The sequence below is a fragment of the Sus scrofa genome, chromosome 3 (assembly GCF_054392235.1).
Source record: "Sus scrofa isolate SSC_HxYL_T2T_F1_AM1 chromosome 3, Sscrofa_HxYL_maternal_Yorkshire_Landrace_v2.0, whole genome shotgun sequence".
Lineage (NCBI taxonomy): Eukaryota > Metazoa > Chordata > Mammalia > Artiodactyla > Suidae > Sus > Sus scrofa.
The window spans coordinates 5,340,286-5,353,832 of NC_139385.1; the positions used below are offsets into that span (position 1 = coordinate 5,340,286).

The 13,547-nt window shown below is 62.5% G+C and overlaps 2 protein-coding genes across 4 annotated transcripts in view; one reads left to right on the top strand and one right to left on the bottom strand.

Annotated features, from left to right (window-relative positions):
• Positions 1-293: 293 nt before the first annotated feature.
• On the top strand, positions 294-3,964 carry BHLHA15 (basic helix-loop-helix family member a15). The gene is made up of 2 exons (XM_021086092.2): positions 294-441; positions 1,087-3,964. Exons 1-2 carry the CDS (start codon positions 353-355, stop codon positions 1,700-1,702), a joined length of 705 nt encoding a protein of 234 aa, XP_020941751.2. The 5' UTR covers positions 294-352; the 3' UTR covers positions 1,703-3,964.
• TECPR1 (tectonin beta-propeller repeat containing 1) overlaps positions 3,961-13,547 on the bottom strand; it is a 28,318-nt gene continuing 18,731 nt past the window's right edge. For 2 of the 3 annotated variants that reach the window (XM_085016454.1, XM_021086091.2), the window contains exons 17-25: positions 9,403-9,499; positions 9,251-9,330; positions 8,606-8,662; positions 8,046-8,226; positions 7,617-7,752; positions 6,639-6,731; positions 5,865-5,971; positions 5,589-5,708; positions 3,961-5,420 (exon numbers count right to left, since the gene is read on the bottom strand). In XM_085016454.1, the coding sequence (XP_084872580.1) occupies positions 5,265-5,420; positions 5,589-5,708; positions 5,865-5,971; positions 6,639-6,731; positions 7,617-7,752; positions 8,046-8,226; positions 8,606-8,662; positions 9,251-9,330; positions 9,403-9,499 (1,027 nt within the window). In that variant the 3' untranslated portion in view covers positions 3,961-5,264. Of the gene's footprint in view, positions 5,421-5,588; positions 5,709-5,864; positions 5,972-6,638; positions 6,732-7,616; positions 7,753-8,045; positions 8,227-8,605; positions 8,663-9,250; positions 9,331-9,402; positions 9,500-10,620; positions 10,936-13,547 lie in introns of those variants that run through there. The other variant, XM_085016453.1, reaches the window with a different exon arrangement.

Sequence of the window (13,547 nt, forward strand, 5' to 3'; positions counted from 1 at the left end):
CGGTGCTGCTGATCCTGCCTGAAACACAGGGTAGGGGCGCCGGGTGCCTGGCTCTTCCGGGACGTTGCCGCGCTGCCCTTTGGGGAAACTAGTATTACTGTAAAACGGCTCTTCCACGAATTCTTCTGACCCCGGCTCGGTGTCCCAAGCCTTAACCCCACGGCCAGGTACGGCGGCCAGGTGCGGTCCCGGGGCTTCACCTCGGCGCAGAGTCTGTCTCCTACTCCGCGGAACCGGCTCCGGAGCCTGAGCTCCGCCCGAGCAGGGAAGAGGCCCGGGGACCCTTCGCGGGCTGGGAGGTGGCCACAGGTCCTCTGGCCCCGCCCCGCCCCCGCCCGGCGGGCTCATTTACATGCGGCTGCCGCCCCGCCCGGGGCGCCTAAAGCGACGTGTCCTTGTCCCCCGTGGGCAGCCCCAGTGCGTGAGGCCGCAGATCCCCAGGTAACGGGGGTGGAGGTGCGGATGGGGCCGCGGGGGAGACCCCGGGCGGCACAGGGTGGCGTCTGGTGGTGGGAAACCTGGGTGAGGGGCCGGGGTCTGGAGCCCAGGCAGCAGCCACCCACATGGTGAGCCTGGGGACTGCTGCGGACTCTGGCCACTGTCCACCTCTGACCTCCGACAGCGACCTCATGCCCACAGCCGTTCTGGCACCAACGTTGTCCCTTTGTGTGCGATGTCCAGTGGGGCAGGAGAGTGAGGGTGGTGGCCGGAGCTGCTGCCTGCCCATCGGGGCAGACCTTAGGCGGCAGGGCTGCCCCGGGCTAGGATAGGGCCGCGTCTCTGGGTGGTCTCAGCAGAGTGTCAAAGGCCACCTAAGCTCAGGAGGCACTCAGGCAGAAGTGAGGGGCACGAGGCCAGAGAAGGGTCCTGGGGTCAATGTGTGTCACCTTGGGATAGAGGGGGGCCACCAGACCAGGGAAAGGTCTGAGGGATCAGTATGAGGTCAAACAGGGGCGTGGGGTGGGGGTGGGGTCAGCTCAGGGTGCCACGTGTGAATGGGAGGGACTCTGGGGTCGCTGTGCACCAAGTGACTGCCCTGGGCGTCCCCGGCCCTGACCTCAGGGTGGCCTTTGCTCTGGATTTCAGCTCCAAAGCCCCCCCCCGCCCCCATCAGAGCCGCCACCCCCAGCACAACCAGCCTGGAGCCATGAAGACCAAAAACCGGCCTCCCCGGCGCCGGGCGCCCCCGCAGGACCCAGAGGTCACCCAGGGGGAGCGGACGCCTGAAACGCTGCAGCCAGGCTCGGGACCGGAGCCGGCCAAGGCTCTGCGGGGCCGGACGGCGCGGGTGCAGACGGCGCGGGCCGAGGGCGGGCGCCGGCGGCCGGGGCCGGTGGGCCGGCGGGAGAGCAGCGTCCAGCGGCGGCTGGAGAGCAACGAGCGGGAGCGGCAGCGCATGCACAAGCTGAACAACGCCTTCCAGGCGCTGCGGGAGGTCATCCCGCACGTGCGCGCCGACAAGAAGCTCTCCAAGATCGAGACGCTCACGCTGGCCAAGAACTACATCAAGTCGCTCACCGCCACCATCCTGACCATGTCCAGCGGCCGCCTCCCGGGCCTGGACGGGCCGGGCCCCAAGCTCTACCAGCACTACCAGCAGCAGCAGGTGGCTGGCGGTGCCCTGGGAGCCTCCGAGGCCGAGCCCGAGGGCCACCTGCAGAAGTACTCCACGCAGATCCACAGCTTCCGAGAGGGCTCCTAGCACCCCAGCCCGCGGCCAGCGGAGGCCCGGCCCGCGCATCCCGGTCCTGGGCCCTCCAGGCCCCGCGCCTCTGCTTCCCTGCACCCTCAGCCGCCTCCCCGGACACGTCCCAACCCCCAGGGACAAGACCAGTGAGTGGTACAGCTCTGGGCAGCACGAGACCCAAACGTCGGCCGGGGTCCCAGGACCTGCTTTGTAACCATCTAGGCAGGAGCTGGCCGGCCTTTGTCACTCACTTCTCTTCACTCCCGGCTCCCTCCAGAGGCGAGGTCCCAGGAAAAGGTTTGCTTGGGTAAGTTCCCCACTTGCTGCTGAGGTCGGGACTCAGGGCCTGCATCGAAGCCTCCTCGTTCCGGGTAAACTGAGGCACAGAGAAAACAAGGCCCACGGCCTCGGCCTGGAGGGGAGTGTGGCTGAGCAGAGAAGGTTGGAGGAGCTGGTTCAGCACCTGTCACATAGACGCCAAGCCCTCATCTGACTCCCTCAGAGTCATTCCAAAGGGACCTCGTCCGGGCGAGGGCTGGGGTCTTGGCTCCCTCAGGGTGGGGGATCCTGAGCCCGGCCGAGGATCTGCCGCCTGGGGCTGAGGGTGCTGGGGACAGGGCCGGGCGGGTGGGAAGAGGGTCCGGCCCCCGGGGCCTCCCTCGGGGTCCCACCCAGGTTTGCTGCTGTCATTGTCGGATCTGTGGTCATGCACGTGGCGCAGGGTTGTCTGGAAAGGACGATAGGATGATCCAGGGTCCTGGCTGGACTTGGGGGCTCAGTGGGGCTCTCGGCGGGGAGGAGCCTGCGGTGGCAGGAGCTCCCCTCCCCCACCCGGTGCTGCTCCTCACAGGCAGGACCGGGCAGCTTGGCAGGTCCCCGCCGCCCCGGGCCACGCTTCCTTCTGCAGCCGTTCCTGTCCCACTGGCTGCTGGCTCCGACAGGCTTGGTGACTTTGCTCTCAACCCTGCTGGCAACTTCTCTCCCTTGTCCGCCTCCCCACGGCCAATGTGGGGAGGAAGGAGGGGACAGGGTCCCAGGCAGCCTGGGCAGGAGCCCCAGCAACAGCGGCTGCGGAGAGGGTGGGGTTGGGCTGGCAGATGAGGCAGGGTGCCCTGTGCCCTGATCTGTCCCAGAGCTCTCGGGGGCCAGGCCCCTCTGGATGCTGCGGGTAGGGGCTGAGCCCGGCTGGGAGTGGGGCTGCCACAGGCAAGGGCCGCATCCTGACCCACGGCCTTCCCCGCCCAGCCCTGGCAGTGCAGGTCCCACCACTTAACGCACCGCCGGGGCTTGGCATTAGCCCTGGCCGAATCAAGGGCAGCAGGGGGCACCCCTGGAAACAGCCATTAGGTGCCTCCGTCCCAACTTTCCAGGTCAGACACCAGCCAGACCCCGGCAGCCCCATCCCCAGGCCCTCTGGACCCTCTGGCATGGGTCAGGCGGGATCCCCAGGTGCTCCTGACCTGCCCCCAGGGGTGGCCACACAGGAAGGTCGGTGTCAGGGAGTTCCCCAGTGGGAGCCGAGGTTGAGGGCGACTCTGAGCTCCAGACAGATGGGGGTGCCCAGCAGAGAATGTATCCAGGAGGCCATGCCTGGTGACCAGGGGTCTGGGGGGTCACCGCCTTGAGGCCAGCCCTTGTGGCTCTTTCTCTCTGTCCCCCACTGGCACCTGCTTCCCAGATGGTCACCTGGACCCAGATGTCCAGTTCTTCTCTACCCGAGGCTGGAGGGCATCTGCCTGCTGTGGTCACATCACAAAGGAGCCTTAAAGGTCCCAGTACAGGTTCAGGGTGTTGTTTGGGAGGGCGGGGGACAGGTCCGGTGAGCCTGCTGCTCCATTGACCCTCGCCTTGGACTCTAAGCCCAGTCTGGACACTTCGGTCCCGCGAGAAGGCTCTGCCCGGCCCTTCAAGGCTGTGCGTGTCCTCAAGTGAGACACTCATGAACTCTGAGCCCAAGCTGCCCGCTGGCACCTGGGGCCACAGACTGGCCTGCAGACCAGACCTGCGAGCTCGGGGGAGGGATCCCCACTGCTGACAGCAGGGAAACCAGAACTGCGCCGTTGGTGTCCGGGAAAAACTACCTGGAAGGGAGCTGCCGGTGCCCCAGCTGTACTTGTGGTGAAAATGTTTCTTAAGGGACCCAAATTTGCTTTTATTTTTCCTAATGGCCTCTTCTAAATACTAATGAAACCAAGATAAAAGATTTCATGGCCTGTGCTGGAATGGGGGGGGCATTTAAATCATGATGTAGCAATAAAAAGAGGAATGTGTCCTTGACATTGGCATAAGTTTTTATTGAATAAAGCATCCAAGGAATTGAGATGGTTCCATGATGCTGAGCAGGTCGACAGTTGGGGCTCAGCCAAGAGGGGACACGGTGGCCCTGGAAAAAGGGCAGGGTGCAACCAGCAAGTGACAGTAGAACAAAGGTGGCTGCCGTAGAAGGAACCAAAAGTCCCACTCGGCGAGACCTGGCAGCAGAGTGCAAATGGGCAGGAGGGCACCGCCCCGCCTGGCCCTTCACGGGGTTCCCCTGGGCCCTGCCCCCAGACCTGCGCCCCCTGGTCCCGCCTCCAGGAGATGCAGCAAACGCAGAGGCCACCCACTCCCTCCATGCCACTGGCGAGGGGGCCCACGAGCGACCTCTTTACACTCGGCCAGCACAGCCGGCCCCTCCAGGCGGGATGGCCCGGGGAAGCTGGTGGAGTCAGCGTGTTCTGTGTCAAATCGAGAGCCGAGATGGGCGAGAAGGGACGTGGGCTCACGAGAACCGCCCCCCCCCCAAAGGGTCTGGTTGTAGGAAGCAAACACCAGACTTCACCAAACAGGCCCTTTTTCCAGATAAAAAGCAGCTGGGCGGCCGCAGGTGGGGAGTGAGGGCTTGAGATGCTTCTCCGCTTTGCTGGGCGGACAGGGATTCTGCACATGGACCTCTCCCAGCCACAGGCAGCCTCTCTGTCCTCTGTCCACTCCAGGAGGGCCTGGCCCACCCGGGGGAGGGGGTGCAGACGCCCCTCCCCAGCATTTATTTCCAACCTCACGTCTCCTTCCTTAACCTTTGCAATGAAGTCTGCGTGTCCTGCTCTCAGGACTGACCAGGCCCGAGGCAGAGCAGCCTGAGCCCCACAGCCATGGCCAGTTTTCTTTGGGGGGCAGTCCCCCCGTGCTGTCTGGGGATGCTCAGAGCCTAGAAGGCTCCTCTGGGGGCTCTGCTTCCCCAGGGGCAGTGTTCCTGGAAGGGCCAGGCTCCTGTCCCTTGAAGGTGGGAGGCGGAGGGGGAGGGGGACGGGCGCAAGAGGCCAGGGTGAAGGGAGCCCCCACCCACACCCCACGTTCCCCTCGCAGCCGGGGCCACGAGCTTCACGTTTCTGGGCTGTTTCAGTGCCTCCAAGGTGGCCGTGACCTCAGGCTGGCTTTCATACGGAGTCTGCAGTCTGGGCCTGGTGATGCCTCTGCTGGGACCCACACTTCAGCGAGTTCAGCACGAGAATGGCTCACGACGGTGACAACGGCGACGGGAACCCTCACATCAAGCTTGAGCTTTCAGGGCAGCTTGCTCAGGCGAGGGGACGCGGCCTCAGCAGCAGACCGGGCCGGGGGTCTCCTTCGGGGCTGCGGCCACACTCGACGGCCCGCTGCCCTGCTCCCCGCTCCGCTCGCCGGCCCTCTCCTGGGACGAGGTCCTGGGGGCCCTGGTGGCATTGGCCCGGACGGAGAGGTGATCCCAGCCCCCCTGCGAGGAAAGAGGGGGGTCACCCAGGGCTGCCAGGGGTCAAGGGGCAGAGACCACCCTTCCAGACGGCCGGACCCTCCCACCAGACCTGAAGCCGAGTCCCCGCCGGACAGTTCCCGGGGCTCAGAGCCCCAGCCGGGACAGCCCCCCGATCCCAGCCCTGCTCACCCCGATGCCGTAGTCCCAGCCCAGCCCCTTGGGCTCAAGGGGCTGCACACCCGTGCGGTGACACACGGTTCCCCGGCTCAGGCCGTGGCTTCCCTGGACTTTGTCCGCGATGACCCAGACCTGGAATGCAGACCCGCTGCAGACCCGCTGCAGGCCCAGCCCCCGGCTGCAGGGGGACCCTGGGGACAGTGGCGGGGAGGCCAGAGCGGGCACCCAGATCCCCCCACGTCCCCGACCCCAGCGCAGGCGTCCAGCCCCCGCCCCGTCTCCCCAGACCTGGTCCAGGGGCCCCACGGACACACGGCGCACGTTGTTAGACACGTGCTCCCAGCCGGAGCCCTGCGGGTAGCTGGGCGTGACCCCCTGGCGGTACCACATGTTCCCTAGGAGAGAAAGGCCAGTGTGTGAGCCCCCAGGCGGTGGCCCGCTCAGGGTCTAGGGAGGCGGGAGGAGGGCGGGGGTCTCCCCTGCGTCTCCCTCTCGCCCCACCCACAGCTGGAGCCAGCCCTGCCCCTTCCACGTCTGCTGCCACCTCGCTTCATAATCATCCCTTGTGCTGGGCTGGCATCCGCGTCCTCTTTCTACGCATGAGAAACTGTGGACAAGGGATTCTTGAAACAAAGAGAGACCCGGTCTGGAATAAAAGCCCTGGGTTCCAGTCCCGAAGGGCGGCCTTCCTCGTCTGGCTCATCTGGAACAGTAACTACCGGCCAGGAAAGGGCACTGGCGGAGCCGGCCTGAGGTGGCACCGGGTGGGGCAGGGGTGGCCCAAGCCAAGCAGGGGACCGGCCCGCCCCAGCCGCAGCAGGGCTCCAGCGTCACAGGCTGGGGGGCAACTTCTAAAAGAAGCTCCCAGGGTGGGTTCCACAGTGCAGCATCACCCCGGCCTTGGCGCCGTGCCCTCTGGGCACCTGTGGCGTGTGCCCCCCACCCCACACGACTGGGGGAGGGGCCTGCTTGGAGGCTGACCCCAGGCTGGTGGCCTGGGGCCGGCGAGGGTCCCATCCCAGCAGGAGACTCAGGGGACACGGGGGATCAGAAAGCACTTGCCGTTTTCATCCAAGGCGTACACTGCTGTGTGCCCCACAGACACCTGCTTGAGTCTCTGTTTGGGGGGAGATGGGATGTGGTACCAGCAATCGCCTGCGATGGGAGATTGGATTTGGGAAGCAGCCGAGAGGCACCAAACCTGTCATCAGGCAGTGGCCTTCTCTGCTGCTCGCAGGGTCACCGGCGGGGGAATGCAGCTGGCCTCTGTCCCTGGAGCCCTCGGACCACACGTGTGAGGGGGCCCAGCGCGAGCTGCCCCAGCCCTGCCCAGCGCCCTCCCGATGCTGTGGCAGATTCCAGACGGTGGAGCCTGATGGTCACTGACCCAGACAGGGACAGGAAGGTGCCCGGCCCTGCATGCAGTGGAGAGCCAGCCTTGGGGATGCTGTGCCAACCCACTGCCCTGCATGGGCTTGGGAGTGGCAGTGCACCAGCTACCACCCACCCATCTGTCCACCCATCCCTGCACTGGCTCCACTGTCCATACATCTGGCCACCAGCTGGTACAGCCTGCAGTCCCAGCGAGCAGCCAGGTGGACACTGTGGATGGCCATGCGGGGTGCCCCAGGCCTGTCCCCGAGGGCCAGGAGGCCAAGGGCAGTGAAGGGTGGCCCCATCACCAAGCGACCACCCCTGCTCAGTCCCAGCAGAGGGAGGCAGCCTCTGAGGAGAGCCTGGCTTGGCCCCTGAGCCTGGGCCACAGGAAATCATTCAGGACATCCTTGTCTTTTTGGTCACACCTGTGACATATGGACATTCTTGGGCCGGGGATTGAACTGGCGCCACAGCACTGACTGCCAGATCTTTAACCTGCTGAGCCGCCAGGGAATTCCCGCTAAGTGCTTGTTGATCTAAACAGGAAATCTGGAGACCCAGGAACCAGCTTCCCCCGGAAGAGGAAGCAGCTCCCGCCGCCCCCAGGCGCCCTCACGGCGTGGCGGTGGCAGCAGGCGGGGCCTCCTGAGGGGGGGCACTCACCGGCCGGCTTGGAGGGGGACACGGAGCCACGGTAGAAGGCGGAGCCGTCCCTCGCCACGGCCCACACCTGGTAGCAGGCCCCGATGGACACGGAGGCGAAGGGCTGGTCGGTACCCACGTGCAGCCAGGAGGAGCCCTGTGGGCGGGGGCGGAGGGACGCTCAGGACTGCCCGCACCCGCCTAGGTTGCCCGCCTGGGTCCCCGGAGCCGGCAGGCCACGTCGTCCTCCGCTGCACCTGCCCATGGGGCCCGGTGACCCTCTCGGGCCACGGGCACTGTCCGGCGGGACCCAGACGGTCCTGGGCGGGCCCGGGAGGCCTGACCCCGCACGACTCCACCAAGGAGGCCTCTTCTGGGGAGAATCCGCCGGAACCCCTGGGGGACAGGCAGACTGGGCCTGCGTCCCGGCCGCGGCCACGAGGTGCTCACCGCAGGGTTAAGCTCGGACACACCCAGGCGGCACAGCACGTCCCCCTTGTCACTGACGGCCCAGAGCGCGATGCTGGGTCCACTCCCGGGGGCGCCCGGGCTCTCCGGGATGATGGACACATCCCCGAGGGCGATGGGGGCCACCTCCAGCCAGGGCCCGCTGGTCACCAGCTTGCATTTTCTGTGCAGCAGAAGGAGAGCAGAGCCCTGGGCACACGGATGCTGTTGCGAGCCTCAGGGCCACCCGCTCTGGACAGAAGGGCGCGGGCAGGCCCTGGGACCCCGGAGAGCCCAGTGTGCACCACCCTCCATGCCCTCGGCCCCCGCCCTGCCCCCCCGCCCCCAGCCAGGCCTTCCGTCGGGGAGAGGCACCATCTGCCAATGACATTTCTCTTATTAGCTCTTGAAAACAAAGTCTTGGGAACCAGCACTGGGCCCGAGGGCACTTCCTGGGCTGACATTTACTTCGATTCTGTTTTCTCCGCCCCCGCCTTCTTCCCCAGGGACCCAGGGGAGAAACCCGCAGGAGGGCAAGGCCGCACCCATCCCCTCCCTCTTACCTGGCCCAGCACCTTCTCCGGACAAAATCCTTCATGGTTTTGTACCCGTGGTATGAGCTGCAAGAGGAAGAAGCTGAAATCAAGACCTTTCAGTGGAAGGTTCTGGAAAGTGGCACAGCACGCACATTCTTCCTCCAGGAGTTACAGAGCCTCAGTGCCAGCCGTGGAGCAGGCCCAGAGGGTGGCAGGTAACAGGACAATGTCTTTCTGAGATGCCTCTAGCCCGGCCCACGCCTCCCGGGGCTGGGGTCTCCCAGGGCTGGGGTCTCCCTGGGGCTGGGGCCTCAGTGGGGCCAGATATGGCAGCTGCCCCATTGGGGCGCTGTTTCTAGCTCTGAGCCCTCCCACCCCAGGCTCCAACAGAGCCCTTTAGGGCGACAGGTTCAAAGCCCAAGGCCAAAGGGCTGGGTCAGTCCAAGATAAGCCCCTGCCCCCACCAGCAGGGGTCTGCTCGGAAGCTCAGCTGCTCAGAAGCCGCAGCTCAGGCTCCGGCCTCCATCAGGACATGACTGGTGCCCAATCACGGCAGGGCCTCCACCCGCTGGGCAGGGGGCAGGGGGCAGGGGGCTCTGCCTGGCTGACCAGGCTGCCACTGGCACGCCCCCCCACCCACCCACCCAAGGAGAGAGACAAAGAGATGCTCACGCAGGGAAGTCGCTGGCGTACTGCCACCCCTCCTGGTCCGCGCCCCCAGGAACGCTGAAATCCACGAACCAGTCAGACACCTGGGGGACGGGTGGGTCAGTGCGGGTGGACCCCCCACGGCAGCCCCCGCCCGCCCCCAGCCCGGAGCTCACCCAGGCCCACTGCAGGGACGGGGGCTTCGTGCTGGCCTTGGTGCACTCCTGCAGCCCCGTGGCGTCACTCCACATGTACCGGTCGGTGGGCAGGCCCCTGCGCGGGACGACAGGGGTGAGGCGATGCCGACAGGGGACTGGCCGGCCCTGCCCAGGCAGCTGGGACGCCCCGTCTCCGGGGCAGGGGTGGGGGGGTGGGGCGACAGGCAGAAAGAGAACTGCCCCAAGGGTGGGGACAGCAACTGGGGGACCCCACATCTCATGGGGCTACGAGCACCGCCAGGCCACCCACTGAGGGCTGTGGCGCATCGTGTGGCCAGGACCCCACTGCTTTGTCGTGGGGTCCCGAAAAGACGCTGAAGCCCGAACCTGGGTGTGAAACCTGATTTGGGTCTTGGCTGAGATCAGGTGGAGACGAGATGGCTGTTGAGAGGAGATGGTTGTGCAACCGCTGTGATGGGGCCCTTACAAATGGGGACATCTGGACCCACGTTCCCCAAATTGGGAAGGTGGTGTGACGACACAGGGAGGCCGTGTGACGACTGGAGGGGGGCTGGCCCCCTGGAGGCCGCGGGAGCCCACGGAGAAGCGGAATGGGTCACAGCCTCGGCAAGAAGCCAGCCTGCTGACCTGGCCTCACACTCCACGGCCTCCAGAACCGCAAGAACAGCACCTGCTGTTGAAGCCACTCAGCCTGTTTTGTTACGGCAGCCCTGCTGACTGATACACTCGCAGCAACATGCAATGCTCAGCGGTCTCTGCGGGCGGCCCTGGCCCTGGCTTTGCACCCTCTACCGGGGCTGGGGTGCCTGGCACTGCTGCTCCTCTTCCGAGGACCATGGGGGCAGCGAGGAGGAAGCGGGGAGGCGAGTGAGTCTGATCCCGTGTGGTCCCTACACGCCGGCCAGGCAGAGGTTTCCAGAGTGCACGCAGGCAGCATGTGCTGCAGCTGCCTTGGGAGCTCAAACCCTGATTCCTGGGGTGAACAGAGAGACTGGCAAATATTTACACAGGAGGAAATCCTTTAAACTCTCCGGACGACAGTGGAAGGTCACCAATGGTCCACACGTCCACGACCGAGGGGAGGTCAGATAAGCCGGGTCCACCCTCGGGGGTCGAACTGGGAGGCGGCCTCTACGTGCCTGACTCCTGCCCCTCGCCCTGCACACACAGGCGCTCAGGAGGGAACAGCCCAAAACCCAGATACTGGCCACGACCTTTGGTTGGTGGGATTCGAGTTTATTCATATTATTTGGTATCTCTACCTTTCATCAATTTTGAGAAGAAAAAAAAAAAAGGAGATTTAAAAGTTTGTGCCATTCATCACAGTATCAAAAAGAGGGCGTACCAGGCGTTTCCACTGTGGCTCAGCGGTAAAGAACCTGACTAGTATCCAAGAGGGTGTGGGTTCGATCCCTGGCCTCGCTCGGTGGGTTAAAGGATCTGGCGGGGCTGCGGCTGCAGCGTAGGGCGGGAGCTGCAGCCCCACATTGACCCCCGGCCTGGGAACTTCCATATGCTGTGCTTGCGGCCCTAAAAAGGAAAGAAAAAAAAAAAAAAAGGAAGTACCATTAATGAAAGATGCCAAGACCCCTGTACAGAAAACTCACCAAACCTCATTCAGAAGAAATTACAGATCCAGCCACATAAATGGACGTAAAAAAGTGCATCCAGATTCTGGAGTTAGGACTGTGAGATAGCATTTCTGCCCACACCACCCACAGATCCGAAGCCCTCCGGACCAAGACGCCCGTTTCTACAGTTCCTCCAGAAATGCTCCAAGAATGGCCAGAACAGTGTGGGGTGACCCCAAGGATGCCCGGGCGCCCGGAAGAAAAGGCCTCGGGAAGGGCCCTGCCCACACGGACACCAGCGTTGAGACAAAGGCGGCCACTGTCGGGCAAGGAGAAAGGACAGGAAAGTGGCGTGGATCACTGGATAGTAAAAAAACAATCTCACTCGACCCCTAACCCAGGCCAGGGGGTCCTGGACCTATGTGGACAAGACAGAGAAATAAAGCTTCCAGAACAGATGGGCAAAACCGCCCCTTAGGCCTAATCAGGCCTGTTTTAGTGCAGCCTACAGGCTAAGGGTGGTTTTTGACTTTTTTAAAGGGCTGAAAAAAATAAAAGGAACGATAATGCTTCATAACATGTGAAAATTCTATAGAATTCACATTTGTGTCCAGATACAATGTCTTATAGGGACCCAGCAAGGCTTGTTTGTTTACATGGCTGATTTCAGGTGACAGCAGCAGAGTGAGTCTCACTGTGACAGAGACCCCAGGCCCATCACACCTGAAAGATATACTCTCTGGTCTTTCACTGGAAAAGTTTGCTGACTGCTGTTCCAGAGATAGAACAATGTATTCATTATCTCAGGGTTAACAAGATTTCCTAAGAGAACTTTCTAAAGGCCTCAACTTTGTGTAAAGAAAAGGATGATCAACAAGACTCCCTTTAATATTTAAAAGTCACCACTAACAGGGTGAACAGCAAGCTACAGAACCAAAGTAACAAACAGATGGCTCATGCCTTCATACGTAAAGAGCATTGGCCAATCAAGAAAAAGAGATCCTCCAGCCAAAACCTGGGACAAGGACGTAAAGGGGCAGTTCACAAAGGAGGGTCTCCAAGTGTCAGTCATGTATGAAAGGTGCTCTGCCTCCTTAGCCCCCAGGAACCAGAAACTGGAAACAGGAGGTACCACGATACACTTATCAGTGCGGCTGAAATACAAGAAACCAGCAAAGATGCGGCGGCGGGGGAGGGGGTGCCCCACTGGTGAGAGTGTGGCTGGGTATACTGGCTGCAGAGACCTGGTTGTTCCAACACCTACTGAGTCACCTGCAGGACCACTCAGCCCCCACAAGTTAAAGGGCACGTTCCCCTCGGAGACTGCCCCCACTTCAGACACGAGCCATACCATACTTCTGACCAGCCTGGTACAAATTTGGAGGTACCACCTCAGCTTCCATCATTTCCTAGAACGACTCACGGAGCTCAGGAAAGCTCTCTGCTTGGGATGGTAGTTTTATTTATCTATTTATTTATTTTTGTCTTTTGTCTTTTCTAGGGCAGCACCGGTGGCACACGGAGGTTCCCAGTCTAGGGGTTCAATCCGAGCTGCTGCTGCCGGCTGACACCACAGCCACAGCAACGCCCGATCTGAGCCGTGCCTGCGACCTACACCACAGCTCGCGGCAACGCTGGATCCCCAACCCACTGAGCGAGGCTGGGGATCGAACCCGCCACCTCATGGGTCCTAGTCGGATTCGTGAACCACTGAGCCGGGACGGGAACTCCAGGATCATAGTTTTACTATACAAGATGTGAAACGGGCAAAGTGTGGGAGAGAGACCCCAAGGCAGAGCTTGGCTGGGGCTCAAGTTTGGGAACCACAGCTTGGGCCAGCCAAGACCCCCGCAGCGGCTGAGAAATACCACGACTTGCTTAGTTTCTAAAACAAACGAATGAACAAAATACCCCAGGACAGAGTAGTGAGAAATATGTTTCTGGGCTGAGTGGGGCAGGAAACAAAAGGCTGCGTACGATCTAGAATTTACAGGGTGTCCCCACTTCTGCCCCAAACGCAGTGTCCCAAAGCGCTCACGTTTGGACAACTGAAATAACTGCAATGATGCCTGCGATGTTCTCAGCAGCTTAAACTAAGCAAACATTTTAAAAAAAGGATAAATAAGCACTGCCCCCCAACCCCACACGAAAGCACCAGAGGGGCTGGGAAGGGGGGTGGGTGGCAACGTTCTAGTTCTATCTCTTGACCTGCGTGGTGATGACAGTGGTGTTTGATCTGTGGTGATTCAATGATCTGTAAAGACTTACCTATCCGTGTACCCACATACTGACACAGACGGACAGATCTCACTGCATGTACGCTGCATGCACCTTATGCATGTTATGAGCTCAACAGATGTTTTTAAAACATGCATAACACGGAGTTCCCGTCCTGGCGCAGTGGTTAACGAATCCGACTAGGAACCATGAGGTGGCGGGTTCGATCCCCAGCCTCGCTCAGTGGGTTGGGGATCCAGCGTTGCCGTGAGCTGTGGTGTAGGTCGCAGGCACGGCTCAGATCGGGCGTTGCTGTGGCTGTGGTGTAGGCTGGCAGCTGTAGCTCTGATTAGA